We start from the raw sequence: 20,351 nt of genomic DNA on the forward strand, positions 1-20,351 counted from the left end.
AAATAATAAAAAAAGGAGGAAAAAAAAATAAAATCAGCCCTTTTTTCTGCTTCTATTTTCTCTCTCTATATACTGAGCGACCGTCTTCTGCAGTGAGTTTTAGCTTCATTGACATCTTGCCATTGTTTTCAGGTAACCTTCTTTCTTTAATTTTTTACTTTTGTAGAGAACTTGTTGAATAATCATTGTAATTGTAAATTAATTGATTAAAACAATGTAATTTTATGGACTACTAACTATAATTATTAGGGTTCAGTATTGAAGCAGTAGGAGAAGAAGTAATTTGCTTACTATTTTGAAATGTCGCAAATTTAAACTTACTTTGATGTTTCAACTGGATGCTGTTAGAAAGTGGGTAGTGTTTGGATTGTTATTGGGTTTATGTTTTGTGCAAATGGGTTTTCCAGTAATTTGGAGCTGTTCTTGTTGTTCTTGTTTTGGGTTTAAGGAGGATCGGGTGATTCATCATCGAAGAGTGCTGTTCTTGTTTTATGCAAATGGGTTTTCCAGGAATTTGGAGCTGTTCTTGTTGTTCTTGTTATTGAGGGTATTAGAATTTGTTGATTATATTTGTTTCGTGCTGTATAATTGATATGAAGGATTGCAGATTGAAGAGTGCATTTGGGTATTAGGTAGTTTTTGGCTTGATTAAGAATTTATGAAAGGAATGTTAAAATTCCACGATTAACAATAGGTTGTCAGAAATTTCAATAGACTGTGTATTGCTTTGGGTTTACATTGAAATAATTTGGCTCCCTTGCAAAAGGGATTGTATTGCCACCCGTTTCGTAAGTGCTAGATCCATCAGAGGCTAAGTTATGCATGAGATACTGACATTAAGACTTAAAATAGGGAGAAGTTGTAACTTGTAAGGATTGCACATTATTTACAAAATTTGTGAAAATCTCATTATACCATGTATTGCGTAATACTTGTATGATTTAAATGGTTATGTTGACTGTTGAGCATATAAGAACCAATTCCTTGACAGATATTTGGTTGTAAGGATTTGATGCACTGAAACTAATCCAAGAAACAAAACTTAGTAGTTCGCTTACATAAGAGTATCTTCATTGTTTCTTTTCTTTTGATTCTTCTTCTTCACCAAGTATCCTTTGTTCAACTTTCTCGGAATGAATTCTTTATGCTTTGTAATTTCTCTGCTACTAAATGTGTTGGTTGTATTCTTTTGAGAGTGAAATGTTGGACATTGTTGATGGTTAACTTCATGAATTGTTTCACAACTCAATAAGTAAAACGTGACTTATAGTGTTGGTTGAACAAGCCCCTTAAAAAACTTTAGGCAAAGGTGGCTAAAAGAACAAGCCCCTTGCAGATTTTCCAACCATCAAAGGGAAAGGAATGCCCCCTGCCCCTTTCTTCTAGGCTACTGACTTATTGTACTTATTAGACTGCCTTTTTTCTCCATCACATTTCTACTTATGCAGCTTACTTTAGGCATTATGTGCATTTTCTCATATATGTGCCTTTGTTTCTCTTGTCAATGGACAGGCATATCAAAGTAAAAGATGGCATCTTCTCTGGCTTCCAAGTTATCTCGAGGTATATGCTCTTAATGCTATAGTATTACTTTATATATTGATTTCCGTATTTATTTGTCTATAAAGTGCTTTTTCAATGATCAACAAACTGATTAGTAGAAAACCATGGTCATTATTTTAGATGCTGATTATCTTTCTTTCTTCTTATTGTACTGATCATTTGATCTTAGATTTTGCCTTTAATTATGCTGTCGTACTGGACCTTGTGCATAAATTTTCTAACATGTCATCACAAATTCCCCTAACCTGGAAAATCAAAAATGGAATATGAACAACGGGAGCAGTAGATTTATACTAGGGCAAAACATATAATAGTGCAGAGTACAAAGTACGTACTCTTGTGCTTGGATCAAGGGAGTAAGAGTATTATCTGTCCATGCTTATGATATATCAAAGCATTATTATTGTACATGATCATCTGTCCAGAAATTATAGGCACTTTATTTGCTCCATCTGGAAATTATTATTGATGCTTAGAATCCAAAAACTAGATAAATATGTTTATAGATACAGTGTACACAGACTATTTTCATATCTATTCATAGGATGTCTTGCCCTTGTGAATCAGGCTAAACTACCAGATTCATAGTGGATGTTTTCTTAGCAAAAAAAAGGTTCTGTATTGATCTGTTGGGATGCTTTCTTGTACCAGCCTCAATCAATCAATCATTCAATCAATCTAGCAAAGCCTTAATCCAATAAGTGTTCTTGTACTAGCCTATAAGACTGTGTTCATAGGGGGACATTATTGTTGATTTACCTGTGTTCAGAATAAGACTCCTTACATTAACAGGGAAAGTGGCTGTGTTAGTTTGTGTGTATTGAGTATTGACCATCCCATTTATAGCTGCAACTCTACGAGCTTCTGGTTCATTTGCAGTCAAAAAATGAATTTTGGTGCCTACCCACACTCACTTTGCAAGCCTATCAGTCCCTGGCAGTACTAACAGAAGCTAATTCAATTCTAGATTTTTGCAGTTTTACTTGAAATGGATGGCTTATATGTTCTAATTCTTGTTCTGAGGTTGACTTGGTTTGTTTCTTGCAATATGTGTTGTAGGGGGGCGATCATTGCTAGGTGGTCTAACCAATGGTAGTGGCTCTGGTTTACTGAGATCTACATGTGAGACCACAAGCAACCACCCCCATCCCCAGGTCTGCTATCTTCTCTGCTTTACTTTACCTTCCTTGCAAATTTCGTATGCTATTCACCACAAAACCTAAATATCCAAATAATGCTGAATTGTTGCTCAATGAGGAAGTGAAAAATAAAATTGGCGTATTACATGAACATCTTCAGGTGTTGCAGCAGCTGAGGACTTTCATTCAGATGAGGACAAAGCTTACGGTTGTTGATAACTCTGGAGCTAAACAGGTAATGTGTATACAAGCTCTAAAGGGAAGGAAAGGAGCAAGATTGGGAGATACTATAGTAGCTTCAGTGAAAGAAGCTCGTCCTGGGGGGAAGGTAAAGAAAGGAGATGTTGTACGGGCTGTTGTTGTGCGAGCTGCCATGCAGCGAGGTCGCTGTGATGGAAGTGAGGTCAAATTCGATGACAACGCTGTGGTGATTCTTAACAAGCAAGGGGAGCCTGTAGGGACCCGAGTGTTTGGCCCAGTCCCACATGAGCTAAGGAAGAAAAAGCATCTCAAGATTCTTACAATGGCCCAACATCTTGCATGATCATATTGTGACCATAAGTTATTTTTTTATCTTGTCTTTTTATGGCGAAAGCTCACTCTTTTGTAGGATAATTGTAAGGTATATTGAAGAATTTGTTTAGTTTTATTTGGTTTTCAACTTATCATAAAGGTATCATAAACTTGAAATGTGATAGCTGCAGAAACAATACTGGCCCTAAATCTGTTGTTTTTGCTAATTCTCATTGATTATTCTGGTGTTCACTGTTGAGGTTTCCTTCAGTCTCAACTAACAATTTTACTGTCCTGAAGAATAAATCGTTAAATTGTTACTAAACCCAGCAAGAAGATTATTTGAAGATGAAAGGAGTATATTTTGGTTGTTTACTTCACCTTAATTAAGATAACTCTTTTTATAGTATTTTGTAGCGTAATTTGATATTTTTTTTTATATATAATCTAATTTATTATAGCAATAATATGTACTCGTAATAAGTACTCTGATAAAAATAAGACATCTTATTAGAGAACGTAAAAACAAAGCAAGAGACCTTAAAAATCTTGCAAAAAGATTTTTAATAAGCCTTGTTCCCTATAAATGATACTTGTATAATAATAATATCCAACTATGAATTCGAAATTGTCAAAAGAAAAGGAGTTAAAGTATAACTATTTCAAATAATTAAAAAAGTAAAGAATGTCTCTTTCTAACCAACAACAATTATGAAAAAGTAAGGTTCAAATCTTATAAGAACATGCAAAGCATTAATCTTGCAAATTACTACCTAACATCTTAGCTGTTACTTAATTGTCCTCGTACTATATATAATTAATGTATAATTAATCTATATTTTGACCAAGCAACAAAAAACCCATCAACCCAAAACCACGAATAAAAAACAAACACGAAGAAAATAAGAGATTGATAAAGTATGGTATTGACGTATTATTTAACCCATTAAATCATGATATTGACATAATACCAATGCCAAAGTTTTTAGCACTTAGCCAAAAGACTTGATCTTAACTTGATTTTTAAATTAAGCATGTGGTTGAATTCTTCAAAGCAGCCTCCATACATGTCCATTTCTTCACTTTGTTGTCTTCTTACCAAGTCTATCAATTTAAAGTCATGGATTATCAACAATTACGGAAGACAAAATAAATCCCGAGATTTGGACTAATCGATATACTCCTCGAAATTTTAATTGAATACGTTTTGTATATCTATCGACATATAAGTCAAATCTATCTAAATCACGAGCTTATGATGAAGGTCCATGGAAGGTGAATTCAAGCTCAAACTTGGGCTTGCAAGTTTGAGTTGATTCGAGCCTTCCCACCACACATCATTAACATTCGAGCTAAACTTAGGCTTGCAAGTTTGAGTTGAATCGAGCCTCTTCTCTACAGACATCAGAAACACCCTGTTTGGAAGATTGGAAATTGCTCATGATCCATGCTATATTGCTGGGGATCTTTGGGAATTGATGCACGAGTTAAAGAACAATGGAGTCGATATAATAGTAGCAAATGAGCGTATATTTACACCATAAGTTACAAGGTCAGACCACTCTCAATGGCTCTCTATACAAATTTCTCTTACAATCTTCCTCTCATATAGTACAAAAAGAAAAGAGACCACACCTCTGGGTTGTCTCCCTTGGTGTTCTTTCTAGTAGAACATCATCCTATATACAACGGCAAGACAATTTCTCTCCAGCAATTTTTTCTACAAAACCAAAAACATATCTTTTTCGTCAAAATCCGGAATTCCTTGACAAGAAGTTTGATGCAGTTGCTTATGCAATGGCAGCTTCACTTCGATCTTTTGTATATATACAGTTAACCAATTGAATATTCCTTTCTTTACGCCACAGCAGTGATGCCTGAATTCTGGCGATCCCTGTTGAGGCAATCAAATCCTTCTACTCTAACAGTGGGTGACTTGAGACCAAACTTCATCCTCACACCACCAGACTTCATAGACGATGGTGATGATGAAGATGATGCGGATGTGGAAGGAGACGCAAGCTGTAAAGTTGACAAAGGGGATAAATTTTCATCCCCAAACTGTGCATCCTGAACTATTGGGTTAGAAACTCTACTAGGTGGTGATCCACAAAAAAATGGGGGTGATTGTGCAATCTCTCTAGCTGAAGATCTTCCTTCACCATGACTTTCCTGCAGGAACCGATAACACAAGTAGATTAGCAAATTTTGTTCTTTGCAAAAGCGACAAAACACACAAACAAGTTGCCAATCTTAAACAGCTTGTTTCCTTTCGAAAACAAGAATATTATTAAACTCATCCAACATACTCAATAAGCATCGTCATAGTTAAATACAACCAAAACCCAAGATCATAAAACAAGTCTATCATTTTAAACAATAGTTAAATCTACATAAATAATCATCTAAAACCACAAAATCGAACACACTGGATCTTTGCAACAACCACATCAACAAAATCTACACCACATGATATAATCATCTAAAACCTTAGATCTTTACCACCACCACATCAACCTTAGATCTTTACCACCACCACATCTAGAAAAACCGAGGCCGGCTACAACGTTCCACACATATGACATGCCAGAGCCCAGAAGGTTAAATTTTAACCATACAATCAAACAATAGATCTTTGAATCAACACCATCCATTAAACCGTAGACGGCTACGCCTCAACACATACAACCTATTTGCCTAATCAGCTAAATAATTAGCAACAGATTCATGTTTCATCAAAATCAAACAGAATATTACACAATAGTCTCAAATACCCAAAAATTTCTAACCATTTTAACAGATCAACATAATCAGCTAAAATCAACCATTTCTTCATCAAAAACTATGTAAATCTCATCACATAAAAAACAAATCATAATCAGCTAAGATTTAACATATTCAGCTAAAATCAACTATGTGTTCATCCAAAACTATATAAATCTCATCAGATAAAATAAAATAAAATTATGAAAATTAATAATAATAAAAAGGAATTTACCTTGCGAAGAATCATGTCAAGAAGATCAGCACCAGCTTTTGAATCACAAACATCGTTTTGTTGGCTGCAATCAAATCAAACCAACCAAAATTCAGCAAAAAAATCCAAAAAAAAAAAACAAAAAAACCTAAAAATCAAAATCAAAGAAAAAACTAAAATTACAACTAAGATCAAAATTAAAAATTACCTTCTCTGCCATCTCAAAGACATGGTAAGATTCGTTGCTAAAAACTCGATTCGCCTGGGTTTCGGGCAAACAAGAACAGGACCTTTACGATCCGACAAAGATACTCCACTTGGGCCCCGGAATTCTTCACAACCCACCACCATGGCGTTCTGTTGAAGCTCCCATCGATTCATTTTTTTTTCTTTTTTTTTTGGAATTATTATTATATAACAAAAATTGACGCCTGAAAAAAGAAATTCAATTCAGCAAATTAGTCTTAAAGATCATCAACCCAGCTCAGATATAGAATTAATTCCAGATTTTTCAATGGTTAATTTCGAAAATTCCAGCTAGATCTAACCCAGAATAATTACTGGTTAATTTAGAAATTTCCAACTAGATCTAACAAAAATTAGGGCTTTTTTGTTTTTTAGATGAACTAGATCTGAGCTAAAATTAGATAAGAAAATTGAGAAATTGAATTGGGGGATTTTTTTAAAAAAATATACCTTGAAAAATCTCCGAGGAGAGAGAAAATGATGAAATAGGAGACGAAAGGGCGAAAGAGAGAATGAGGAGGAAATGGATGATTTATAGGAGGATAAAAGGAAGCAGATGACCTACTTAAAAATGGTGAAACGACGTCGTGTTAGAGTGAGATTAAGGTAGTACGGCGTCGTATGATTGTCGGGGAAGAAAGAGCGTGCGACTTTGGTTTGTTGCCAACTTGCTGTCACGTTTATTTGTGGTTGACAAGGAAGGGTAATTTTTTATGTGTGGGTATTAAACTATTGTACCGTACAGTACCAATTTTGTATAGACCAAACACATAAACAATTTAATACGAGTATTCCGTAAATGGATATTTAAAAAGTATTGACTCGTTTGGTAAATACTGGACCAAAAAATGTGAATGTTGAAGTAAAATCATGAGAATTAAGGTTTGGTCAAGGCGTCTTCCTATCCCACAAAACTTGTCTAACCATTTTCGTTGGATATACACGACCACTTAAAAGCGACCTCTAGGGACTAGGCCAACTACTTTATTGCCTACTTTGATTTCTCGTTACACAGCTTGTAATCGATCTCCGATCAGTGCGTCAAATAAGTAGGCAAGGGACACTATGACCAGTCATCGCCCAAAAAAAAGCAATCAGTGCATTATTTTAAGAATTTTGTGAAGACGAGAAGAGGAATTTTTGTATGTGCTGATCAAAGGGCGAGGCGTAGTATTTAATTATACTCCGTATCAATGTAATCAGCTAATAACAACAGGCAATCAATATAAATATATAATAATATGAAAAGACTAGGCAATGAAGAAAAAAATGGCTAGACTAAGGGCCTGTTCATATTTACTTAATTTCAGTTCAGTTCAGCTGCAATTAGTTCAGTACAGTTCAGTTTAGCTCCAATCAGTTCAGTTCAGTTCCAGCTCCAAATTTCCTTCTCTCGTAAAATATTCATTTCAACTCAGTTCAGTTTAGTTCAACTCCAATCAGTTCAGTTCATTTCCAGCTCCAAATTTCCTTCTCTCATAAAATATTCATTTCAACTTAGTTCAGTTCAGTTCAGCTCCAATCAGTTCAGTTCAGCTCAGTAAATGTAAACAGGCCCTAATTATGGAAGCAAACATAGATTACAGCACAAAGTAATTTTCATAACAGTCAATGACATGTTTTTTGACGTTACTCAAGTAGTGATAGAACATACGAAGTACATACGCAAAGGAATATGACAAAATATAAAAACTTTCGTGTAAGATTACTAAGGGCATACCTTTAGTTCTTTGAATCAAAAAGTAGAAGCAAATTGACAACATATATAGACAAGGGTAAAAGTTTCATATTCTTTCAATATGGAACACTAGTTTTTTCTACTTTGAGTAAAAAAAATGGAAATCTTGTGTTTACTACAAATATAAGGTCCAATTGGGGCAAAGGGCAATATATGTTTAGTTTATCTTGTTTTTGCTTAATTGTTTGATTTGAACTTATTCTTTCTAATTTGATCTGAATTAATAATTTATGATGCAATTTGACTTTCTTATTTGACTAACGTTTAACCTTATATGTATGTTAATCCATAAGGAAAAAACACATCGAATGGGGCTTATTAGAACTATATCTATGTAATTTTCATAAGCTTTTTCACCACATATTAGAGGTACGCGTTTATAAATTTGTGTATATGTCATGTGTATCCTTACACCAGTATGATGCCTCATCATCATCAAACAACCTTTAGCATCATGCCACATCCTCATTCAACTATCTTAATTAAAAATATATACAAAGAGATTTTGAACCCCAAACCTCATTGAATGGAAACCACAGGTATATTATCGTCTTTAGCTAGAATTAGATCATTTTTTTTTATTAATCCATATTTATATATAAATACATACATGATACATGTGTAAGGATTTAGAATTAAAACCAAAATATTCTTAAATAAGTTATTGTTGTCATTGTATTCTCTTATTTACCCACGTTAATATAAAAATAAAATTATTAAAAGTATCATCCGGAGCAAAGCCCGGGTCACACACTAGTTTGGTAATGAAAAACGTTTAATAAAAGGCAAGGTAGATCTAAACTTAATTATATTGTATCTATCAATGCGGTTGAGGAGCTAACCAAAAGCAAGTACCATCAGAGCAAATAATTAAACCATCATTGTCAAGAATGAGAAAATTCATTCCACAACATTCATATGCAAGTTTTAGTGTCGTCTTAATACACACCTAGTCAAGGAATTTTATTTTTAGGGGGCTTGTTAACTTCCCTTTGTGCATCCATATAACTATTAGAGTAATATATTTTGAGTTACTCTCATTCAATCGAGAACGATATACACAATCACTGAATCCCTATATTTCAAGCCATTAAGTTAAATAATACCAATACGGAGTAACAAGATTTATATACCTAAGCTTTAATTTCATGGCTTACCTTTTAATATGCACCGCACGAATGTATTCCACACTTGACCAAAAATATGATAATACAACTCCCAAACCACCACCACACTTTCCCCTCATCATCAATGCATTAGATCCAAATATTATTCCTTAATAAGATTGATTAAACAACACTAAAGCCATATGATATAATCGTACTTGAACATTATATTATACACTCAAGTGACTCAACAATACACATAAAATAATTTAAGGAAGGACATAGGAAAGGAGTACAATACAACCGCAAAATAAGCAAAGAGAGGTTATTGTTAGTGTTAGACAGTCAAACTATTCTAAGATACACCGTATATCTCCTCAAATACCAACAAATCAAAACATGCCACGTCATATGATACTCCAAAGTGTAGATCTCTATGCAACTGTATGTACTGGATAATAACTCACACGCGCTGAAGGTGACAGAAAGGGAACATGTTGTGGGACCCATGTTAGAAGTGTGTCGCCTTTATTAAAGTCAAAAGCATGGATTCGGCGCGTGATCTGACTCTTTGATCTCATCCTTGCTGTCTATGACTAAGCAAATTTACTTCAATTTTTATTTTATTTTATTTTATTTTTTTGGGTTTTTCCTCACTTTCCTTCATTCAAAGTAGTGGGCCCACTTTTATGCTAGTACCAAACTTTTTTTGTAATTGGGCTCCACTTTTGCTTGAATTATGCTAGTTTGGTACTATGGGTCCAATTCTATATAAATTTGGGCTCGACTCTGTGAAGATTTTGGATCACATGTCCAATATCCACTTATTTATGTGTTTTAGCTTTGTCTGATTTTTTTTATTATTATTAATTTTTTTATTCGCTTTTCTACTTGATAATGAAAGCACTCTTTCTATCTCTAATTGTTTGCTGCACTGCTTGTATTTTCGTGAGAGGGTTTAGAAGGATAAGACAATTTGCACTGTCAAATAAACAACACAACATAAATAATTATGAACAATTTTTTCTTTAACAACAGTGTGACATAGATGAAACTCAGTATTATATTGCTAATATAAGGTTTATTTAGGGATTTAGGTGACAAAATTTTAAGCTGTGGTGTCAATACAATAGTAAGGATTGAATTTCACATACTACTACAAAGTCTGCAACGTTAAGGGATTGTTCACTTCAGCTTAATTTCAGTTTAGTTCAGTTCAATTCGGTTCAGCTTCAATCAATTCATTTCAGCTCTTAATTTTCCTTCTCTCATAAAATATTCATTTCAGCTCTATTTAGTTCGACTCCAATTGATAAATGTGAACAGACCCTAAATTTTAGGGTAACTTTATTTGTTTTTTCCTCTTTGTGCTTATATCTTGAAATTTACTATTGAGATAGAATAAATTATTGCACTTAATTATTCCCTTTATCCTCAAATAATCTTTTCGTATTTTTTTGTAAAAACCATTCAAGGATAAATTTCTTATCAAGTATTACTTACACAAATCATGCGATGTGGAATCTTCTAATGACTTCCTTTTTCACAATTACTGAATTACACTAAACTCTACTCAATTCCTTAACATGCGTGTCCAAATCTAACAAGAAGATTATATGTAGACGAAGGAAACATATATTAAAATATACGAGCTATTTCCATGAAAATTGGTACAGGAACTCAAAATTCAATCTAATATTATATTCTTCCATAAAAAAAACATTAATGTTGAATGGTTGATGGAAATATAGATGCATGGTTGATGGAAATATTGATGTAGCAAAACCAACTAATAAATACAATTCTACCAAGTACTCTTCTTACAACACCAATGGCACCAACTCAATCATGCCCTTAAATTTTTGTAGATTTTTTCCCCTAAAAAACAATAAAAAAAATTCTCAAAAACACAATCCAATGGCAAAAAAAATATTAAAAAAAACCATCCAATCTCCAAAACTAGGGTATAAATATAATTGTTGATGAATTTGATAATTCCACAACTTTCCTAACTTGCTTATTAGTCATGCAACCATAGCTCACCCCCTTTATCCCATCTCTTTTCTTTTCCTACTCCCACTCCCCTTATCTCCATCATCATTCATTCACAAACTTTCCAAAAATTCCTTTTTTAATTTTTTTAAATACATTTTCTTAATTTAATTTTCTAATTATAGTAATTCCCCTTTATCCAACATGGCTTTGAATTTGGCTAAGTCATACTCCACCAACAACGACCAATCTCCTCTTGACGATGGTATATATATTTTTTTAAAAAAAAATCATTTTTTTTATTGTTAATTTTATTTATTAGGAATTTCAAGAAAAATTAAAAATTTGGGGTTTTGTAGGTAAAAAGCGAAGAATTGGGATGAATTGCTGCAGTTTTGTTGTGGGTGGAAGAGAGAGAAAACAAAACAAGAACAAGAAGAAGAAGAAAAGCAGAGAAGTGTCAGCAATGGCGACATCTCCATTATCGTCGAAATTTAATGGCATTTCCGACGATCTTAAGAAGATTCTCGACGCTAATATGGATCAAGCTCCTGCTCGTCGCCGTGCTCGCGAAGCTTTTAAGGATGTTCAATTCTCAGTCAATCATTGTTTATTCAAGGTTTCAATTTTTCTTCGCAATTTTAATTATTTTTTTAAAACAAAGTTTTTTACTTCGTATTTGTTTGATGTTTTGATTAATTTTAATGGGTGTTGTTCATTGGTAGTGAAAGTTGGGAACTTTAGTAATTTTAGGGGTGGATTATGACGGTTATTTAGAATATGGGGTCGGATTTGATTGTCACGTTAGTAGTTTAAATTACACTATTAAAGCGTAGAGGGGGATTTAAATTGTCACGTTAGTAGTTTAAATTAACCATCTTTGTATTGGTTGATATTGGGCTCTTCATTGAAGTTTGAAAATGCATGTAACTACTATAGTCTATAGTACTATGTTATAGAAGAGAACTATAAATAAAGGTGTGGGTTATATTAACAATTAACAAATTAACAATACAGTAGTGTATCAGTGTATGTAACAACGTGGTCAAAAGGTTGGAGTTTGTTGCATTTATAGTTGTGGGGGTGTTATTTTAAATGACATTATATGCACCTTGGTGATTGTTTTTTTAATGGGACATAAAGTAGTTGATCTTGTGTACGGTGTACCACAAAGTCAACACTGTGTCACACTGTCACTAAGTAATATGAAGTACTTTCTTCGGTCCACTGCAATTACCCCGTTTGATGGTCAAGTGGGGCAATCTTAGTGGGATGGACGGAGTATTAGATGTATATGTAAGTGGTGCCTTGTGGTGGTTTATATTTGTCTGAATCTTTGAATTCAGGAGTAAGGTATAGACATCAATGGCTTGGTTGGTTTTAGGCATTTGGACTTTCACTATGGTCACGTATTCACGGTGCTTGAGCCTATATTAAATTGTCACTCAAAGTCAATAGTGTGTCATGTAGTATTATATTGTTTATGGAATTGGCACATGTTGGTTGGTTGATTATTGAATGGAGTAAAACGCAAACATCGATAGCTTACTTGTTTTCGTTATTTGTATTCTCGCTAATAATATATTACATTAGTCTACATTCTAGCTTATAGTATAAGAGCCTCACCTGACCTGACTTGAATAGAATAGAGCTGAAATGAATTGTTTATGAGAGAACAAAATTAGGAACGGAACTAAATTGAACTGATTAAAGCTGAACTAAACTGAACTGAAATTAAGCTTAAGTTAGTGCTTTATTTGGGACTGTACCTCATCATCATATGGTAGAAGCTTAGGTTTTTAGTTTTTTACCCCAGTCATTGGAAGTTTCACATTACTTGTGAGTTGTGACATTCGATTTTGTTGATATTGTGATTGTGCTTGTTCTTTTGTTGATATTGTAATCCATTGCCAATATGTAATTTTGAGGATTTATGATGGGTTAAATATGTTGCTTATTGATTTCAGAAGTTGGAGTTTTCTTTTAATCTTTTTCTACATACTGGTGCATGAGACTTCTTTTAATTGATACTTATGTTTGTGTTTCTTTTTACATGCTACAGATTCCAACTCAGGGTTTGAAGATGGAAGAGGTAATGAATGTTATCTATCACTATCTGTTCAAAACTCTTGAATCTTCTAACGAGTCCAAAGCTCCTCCTTCTAACCCCCTAGCAAGAAAAAAATACGTAGTAGAAAAAGAAAAAGGGGAGGAACACCCTGCTAATCTATGAATAATCAATCTAATTTGAGTATCTTGGTTATTGTTTAGTATTAAAGTATATGTTTAAGTTTAACTACTTATTTTACAGCAAGTTTGGCACTTATGTAATAGTTTCAACTTTAAGATAAACATGCATTTTTGTGTCTTTTTGCAAAAAATGTCTTATAGTCTTGGTTATTTAATGGTAAGCCAGCCTACATGAAACTTGATCTCTTAGATGAACTGTTCCACATGGGTTTCGCTGCTGCTGCTATAATCTAAATAAGAATATAGGATATACACACCAGAATTTTTAGGGCCCGAGCAAAGTGGTAGCAAGCTGTAAGGGACATTTGCATAATTATCATCCCTGCTGCTGCTATAATCTAAATAAGAATATAGGATATACACACCAGAATTTTTAGGGCCCGAGCAAAGTGGTAGTAAGCTGTAAGGGACATTTGCATAATTATCATCCCTGTGTTAGCACTTAGCAAGCTGTATAACTGTAGGCTGATTGATCACAGTCATTATACCAATATACCCTCATATCAATTCACACTGGTGGAAAGTACTTGTAAAATAGAATCCAAAAAATGGCATTCTCTCCCTTGGTTGTGTAATTTTTTTGATCTAATACTCCCTCTTTGTGTGCAATGTAATATGTAATTGAAGATAATTTGTTGTTTTTTCATGGAACAGAAGTACGTAAAGAACTCAAGAGGTTTGGAGATTTTCACCAAAACTTGGCTTCCAGAGTTGTCTCCTCCAAAAGCATTAATTTGTTATTGTCATGGCTATGGAGATACTTGCTCATTTTTCTTCGAAGGCATGTACCTTGTTTCCCATTGGGTTAATATTTGGGTTGTTATTCATCACAAGTTTTCATATTTAAAATACAAAATTATCTTGATGGTAAAAATTCAATCTTTCTACTTTGTTAGTTTGCAGGAATTGCTAGAAAGCTGGCATCAGCTGGATATGGGGTTTGTGCAATGGATTATCCAGGTTTTGGCCTTTCAGATGGTCTTCATTGCTATATTGAAAGCTTTGATCAGCTTGTTGATGATGTGGTCGAGTATTATTCCAAAGTTAAAGGTAATTATGTACACTAATATGGCACTCTTCAGAGGATTTTTTTCCCTTACTGCATTGCCTGGATCTTTTGGCTGGTTTTGAGATAAATTTCGGTGCTTCATGTTGATATTTGCATCCCATATTCAGTTCCTGCTTTACTAACTTAATGTATTGAAAGGTCGAACGTGACCTGGCCAAAAGAGATTCCATCATAATATGCTATAAGCATTAAGCAATACAGGATGACACTTGTACATTTAGGCCTTTCTGATGAGTTCAATGGAAAGAGAATAAATCTTTCTGCTCGTTGATTCTTTCTTTTTCAGCCTCTTGACATGTCTTTCATTCACTGATTATCATTTTGGTGGAGAAAAGGGAAAACATTCTGATCATTCTCACTCGTGTTTTTTAACTCATTTTTTCGATTCTTATTTTTCAGCCTTCTGTTTTTTTCATTTCTTGGATATTATTTTGGTGAAGTAAAAAAAGAACATTCTCATCTTTATCGTCTGCTACATTTTAATTTGGAAGAGTCAAAATTCATATGCAACGTGTTTGAAGTATTGATTGCGAATTTATCTTTTCTCATCAGAGATTCTTATGAGTTCAATCAAAAGCATATTCTTCTGCAATAATTTACAATTATCTCTATTTGCTTTCAGAATCTCTTTTCTTGTTATTCTATATGGATAATCAATACAATGGTCACCTTGTCAAGTCAGGATAATGTTTATGGCAATGCTCATTATCTTGTGATAATTAATACAATGTTATGGTAATCTCATTTTCTTGCTGTCTATTCATGGGGTCTTTATGTATAATTAATTCAATGTGATACATTTATGGTCTTATGGATAATCACTGACTGGAACCATCTGATTTCCTTCATAAATTTCTAGCTGTATTGCCTATATATAAGCTCCTGAGTTCTGACCACTTACTTTGCTATAGCAGAAAGACCAGAGTTTCGTGCCCGTCCAAGCTTTTTGTTTGGACAGTCAATGGGCGGGGCTGTGGCTCTTAAGGTGCACTTTAAGCAACCCAATGCTTGGAATGGCGCTGTTCTATTGGCACCCATGTGCAAAGTACTTTTCTTTCATGAAATTCTTACAAGCATCAACTTATACATAGTGCTATTAAACCTGTGCATTATTGACAATTGCTGCCTTTTTTTTTTCCTCCTCTTGTGTAGATTGCAGATGACATGTACCCCCCATTTATTGTGGTCCAAATTTTACTTACAATCGCAAAGTTTCTTCCCAAATCGAAAATGGTTCCACAAAAAGATTTAGCTGATTTAGCATTCCGTGAGAAGAAAGAAACGGTAAGCCCCCTCCCCAAATCTCTTTTCCCTCTCGGTTATTGTTATTGCATCCCATTTCCCTATCTCTTGGCACTAGTGCAGAACACTAAGTATATTTTTTGTCTACATTCTTGAGTTCAGGCAGTTTATAATGTCGTTTCTTACAAGGATAAACCACGTCTGAAGACAGCTGTTGAGCTGCTTCACACAACAGATGAGATAGCTCGTCGACTGGAAGAAGTATGTGATTTCTGTTGCCTTGTAATCTTATGTATTTTATATAAAATGGTGTGCTTTTTTTTAGGAGAAATAAAATGACATTTACTGCGTGCAAGTTTTGATGTCTCCTATCGATTTTTGTACAAACACTGATGTTCATATCACTTTGCAACTTCCATGAGATTCCAGTCCCCCAGCTAGTATTATGCTTAAAAAAAGAGTAGGCCATTTAGTATTTTCTGTAATCTTACAGATTGTTTATCGTGTTCATAATTGAATAGGTCTCATTGCCGTTGTTGATCCTACATGGAGAGGCTGACGTAGTAACAGATCCATCAGTTAGCAAGGCGTTGTATGAGAAGGCAAGCAGCAGAGACAAAAATCTTATTCTTTACAAGGATGCATACCATTCACTTCTTGAAGGGGAGCCAGATGATGTTATTTTTCGCGTATTTGATGATATTATCTCTTGGTTAGATGACCACAGCAAGAATGACGCTAATCAGAGCTGATGAAGAAAATAAAGGAAAACAAATAAGTATTTTTTATAAGCAATATTTGTTCTGTACAAAGGGAAAATCACAGGCTTTGTTAAGTTTTGGTGCTAAAACCGTTGTAATTTATTGAAATTTTCAGGTGAATATGCAATATATTAATTTGAAGCAATAAATTTGTTTTGTTGGAATTTTTACTTATTAGCTTATCTCTAGTGTAAATTAATGTTTTTTCGGCTTTTCCACAAGGAGGGTGTTGCTGTCTTTGGCATTTGTGATGAAATCTACTAATATAGCTTTGTAGTCCAAGTCCTTACATTCCACAACGAAGTCCCTTGTGAATTTGTGATTGTCACAATGCCAATAGAACTAATATAATGTGTCTTTGATGAATTAAATTAAGCTGCTTCGCGTCTTTTAAGTGACTGCAGGGAGGGTGGTGAGCTCTGAGTGGTTGTGGTGGCTGTGGCTGTGGCTGTAGAGAGCATGCAGGGAGGGTAAGAGAAGGGGAGGGGAGGAGCAAAAAATTATAATTAGAATAATGTCAAGTAATTTAGGGTGGTATTTAGCATATGCATTTCTAGGTTGCATACCCAATACTTGGATCTTTTTGGCTAAACACTGGGTGTCTCTAAAAATTGTGGGACAATTTAAAGATAAAGTGACCAATATCAATTACCCAAATGGCCTCTTGAGATCTCGTGGGGTCTATGGGAAACACTCCAATCTCTTTCCTTTTTGAACTTGAAAAGTAAAAAAATTGTCCCATATTTAAGTTATATCCACACTTTTAGACCAAATTCAATTATTTATTTATTTTTTTTTTTTCAAAATCAAATTGAATGTGGGGATTGAGGAGTATCCCCCAAGGTCATAAGTTGATTTGGAACAATAACATGCCTATCAATAAGTCCATAAAATCAATAAAGTGTGGTTCAAGTATGTAGCTATTTCAAAATTCTATTGCATTCATAGTGAATAGCCCCTAGCACCAACTTGGCATCTCGGCCTCCCAAGATAAGCAGGATTGTATTAAGGTGTCGGAAATTATTAGTTGATTCATAAAATACCTAAACCCACCCCCATTCACTCATTCTTATCATACCACTTTTATTACCATGTCAAACGGCCAATTCAACCAAAAATTGTACATAGAGTATGCCAAGAAAGAACATCTTATTGTTTAGCATTTCTAAGAGGTGATGCAAAATTCGGGCTGGCCTTAACATCAAATCTCATGTCCAAACCAGCAAAAATGACAGGCTTGTTGGGCCAAAGCGGGTTTATCATGCCAAATTTAGCATTTTAACTAAAGAATATTTTTGACTTATCCAAACCCGCACTTCTTTTAGATCGGACCGTAATTGATCAGCTCTAGTATTTCCCACCCACATTTAGCATGGCACTAACCAACTACGGAGTATACAAGCAACTTTTATAGTCCAAAAAATTGGCACAAAATAGGAGAGACAAGCAAACAAAAAGGAGCCCACATGAGAATGACTGAATGAGCAGTAGTATGAGTCATGAATCAACAATTTAGATGAAGTCATGACAAATTTAGTCAGTGGAGCACTTACCTTACCAAGGCCTAACAACATGCCAGCCTACCCTTCTTTTTTCCTCTAATGGGAGGAAGTTTATCTACTTTCATCACCCATTTCCTTTTTTTCATGAATCATGATTATGTCTAATTAATTCACAGTAGTATTATATTTAAGCTATAATTTCATCATAAATGTATAAATGGGTTCTACTTTTCTTCATTTTTGCTAACTTCACTATTCATTATACTTTCTGGGTCTTTTGGAATTAGTGCTGTTTTTGGGTATGGCTTTTTCTTCTTGCTTTGCCTTTCATCCCCAGATCTCTTCTTCCAAGGTACCCACTTTCTTTTTTTGACTTACAAGCTTTTTAATTCACTTCAATTTTATATCCCAATAATCAAATTTTGAATTCAATTGTTTCTGATGTTGTGCTCAAAATTTTGAATTTTTTTTTTTTTTTTTTTTTTTTTTTGGCTGTTTGCATCATCAATTAGTTCATACTTTTGCTGAATTTCATCTGGGAGTTGATCAAATTAACTTCTTTTATTATGTATTTTGGGTTTCTGAATTATTCATGAGCATTTTTTTGTGATTAAAAACAGAACATTCACCCAATTGATTTATTTGATTATGCTATATATGATTGGTTTGCATGCAAAGTAGTTGAAAAGTTGGTCGAAAGCTGAAAAATAGCAAAGATTCAACTGCCTCGAATCCTCTTTAAATCAGTGGCAAAAATGATGCATTGTTAATGTTCTAGTGTTAAGTGTCAGAACCACATTATACACTGAATAATTACAGTGAAATTACTCAAATTCTTTAATTTTGTCCAATTTTATGATATAAGGTTGTTTGATGTAGATTGATTGCCGCGTTCTAGTACATAAAAACCATCACAAGGCGGGATTGAACCCGAGTTTAGTTCTTTCTCATCAGGGTGTGGGCACTGAAATTTTTAACCAGCAAGTGTCTAAGCTAAGACCTGAGGTAAAGCATGATTGGAGTTTTCTTGGAGGGCTTAGAATTGATATTAGACCGAAAGTAAACAAATTCGTTTTGTCGCGGAAGAATTCCAGAGTATGCTATTCTTGTAAGCCTTCTCCTCTTAATCCTGAAACTGCTGGTTTGCTCAAAGCCTCAAACATATTGTTACCAGTATTCTGTAATAACTTTGTCCGAAACTTGTTTATAGTAGTAACAACCTTAGGCCTGGAGCCTGCATGTTCGACTTTTAACCCAATGCAGCATACTTTGCATGTTATTTCAGGGTTGCCGGATCCTCAAATTGCTACCAGTGCATTTACCATAGGGACAGCAGCTGTCCTCCCGTTTTACACTCTGATGGTTGTTGCTCCGAAAGCTGAACTTGTAACCTCTCTGAACTTACTGAACTATATCCGAAAATCTTTTCTTGGTGTAATAGTCATAGTAAAATCTTCTACATGAATGTTACACTAAGGAAGGTGTTATTTTGTGTTATTCTATAATGTTTATGACATTACAATTACTTAATATACTGCAGACAAAGAAGACCATGAAAAGTAGTATACCTTATATTGTGTTTGGACTTCTGTATGCATATCTTCTGTACCTTTCATGGACGCCTGACACTATACGCTTGATGTTTGCTAGTAAATACTGGTTACCCGAGGTTAGTTTGTTTTGGCACTAACAAATTAATGACAGATTCAAACACAAAACAATTCATACTAACATTTTTGCATTTTATGGATGATATGTAGCTGCAAGGTATAGCGAAAATGTTTTCCAGTGAGATGACATTAGCATCAGCATGGATTCATCTATTGGTAGTGGACCTCTATGCTGCTAGGTCTCTTCTTCTGTCTCCCCTGCTTACTCTAGATTATGGTGTTCTATTATAATCAGGCATTGAATTTAAAACTCACATGCTCCTATTTTGTGAACAGGCAAGTTTATCATGATGGTCTACAGAAAGAAATCGAAACCCGGCATTCAGTCTCAATGTGCCTGCTTTTCTGTCCAATTGGAATCCTAAGCCATTTGATCACGTCGTCACTGACCAAACCTGCTGAGAAAACTAGACATACAGATACTATCATCTAATTTTTCAGAACTGTATTTTTAGGCTTTCATGAACTAATGTATTACTCCGTAAGTCCGTAGTTAAATGTGCCAAGGAAGTTGCTGTCAAGTTTTAGTTTCTCATTCATACATCATGCCATGGACCAGATTTTGAAGAGAACTTTATGACAC

The 20,351-nt window shown here is 34.2% G+C and overlaps 4 protein-coding genes across 4 annotated transcripts; 3 read left to right on the top strand and 1 right to left on the bottom strand.

The window, feature by feature from the left end:
- The first annotated feature begins 33 nt into the window (after nucleotides 1–33).
- On the top strand, nucleotides 34–3,467 carry LOC145595253 (large ribosomal subunit protein uL14mz-like). Its single transcript, XM_081651638.1, has 4 exons — nucleotides 34–132; nucleotides 1,513–1,563; nucleotides 2,623–2,717; nucleotides 2,863–3,467. The coding sequence occupies exons 2-4, from the start codon at nucleotides 1,530–1,532 to the stop codon at nucleotides 3,244–3,246; spliced, it is 513 nt and encodes a 170-aa protein (XP_081507764.1). The 5' UTR covers nucleotides 34–132; nucleotides 1,513–1,529; the 3' UTR covers nucleotides 3,247–3,467.
- A 1,235-nt stretch (nucleotides 3,468–4,702) lies between these two features.
- On the bottom strand, nucleotides 4,703–6,966 carry LOC145595260 (uncharacterized). Its single transcript, XM_081651645.1, has 4 exons — nucleotides 6,889–6,966; nucleotides 6,401–6,623; nucleotides 6,214–6,277; nucleotides 4,703–5,387 (listed from the first exon to the last, which is right to left on the bottom strand). The coding sequence occupies exons 2-4, from the start codon at nucleotides 6,571–6,573 to the stop codon at nucleotides 5,073–5,075; spliced, it is 552 nt and encodes a 183-aa protein (XP_081507771.1). The 5' UTR covers nucleotides 6,574–6,623; nucleotides 6,889–6,966; the 3' UTR covers nucleotides 4,703–5,072.
- A 4,088-nt stretch (nucleotides 6,967–11,054) lies between these two features.
- On the top strand, nucleotides 11,055–16,770 carry LOC145593832 (caffeoylshikimate esterase-like). Its single transcript, XM_081650201.1, has 9 exons — nucleotides 11,055–11,539; nucleotides 11,634–11,893; nucleotides 13,337–13,366; nucleotides 14,179–14,305; nucleotides 14,428–14,574; nucleotides 15,508–15,638; nucleotides 15,746–15,877; nucleotides 15,998–16,096; nucleotides 16,357–16,770. The coding sequence occupies exons 1-9, from the start codon at nucleotides 11,479–11,481 to the stop codon at nucleotides 16,585–16,587; spliced, it is 1,218 nt and encodes a 405-aa protein (XP_081506327.1). The 5' UTR covers nucleotides 11,055–11,478; the 3' UTR covers nucleotides 16,588–16,770.
- Nucleotides 16,771–18,140: 1,370 nt separating this feature from the next.
- On the top strand, nucleotides 18,141–20,303 carry LOC145595256 (protein ABA DEFICIENT 4, chloroplastic-like). The gene is made up of 6 exons (XM_081651642.1): nucleotides 18,141–18,450; nucleotides 18,978–19,206; nucleotides 19,384–19,484; nucleotides 19,639–19,767; nucleotides 19,859–19,947; nucleotides 20,045–20,303. Exons 1-6 carry the CDS (start codon nucleotides 18,400–18,402, stop codon nucleotides 20,199–20,201), a joined length of 756 nt encoding a protein of 251 aa, XP_081507768.1. The 5' UTR covers nucleotides 18,141–18,399; the 3' UTR covers nucleotides 20,202–20,303.
- Nucleotides 20,304–20,351: the final 48 nt, after the last annotated feature.

Source organism: Chenopodium album, chromosome 19 (genome assembly GCF_948465745.1).
Source record: "Chenopodium album chromosome 19, dcCheAlbu1.1, whole genome shotgun sequence".
Taxonomy (NCBI): domain Eukaryota; kingdom Viridiplantae; phylum Streptophyta; class Magnoliopsida; order Caryophyllales; family Amaranthaceae; genus Chenopodium; species Chenopodium album.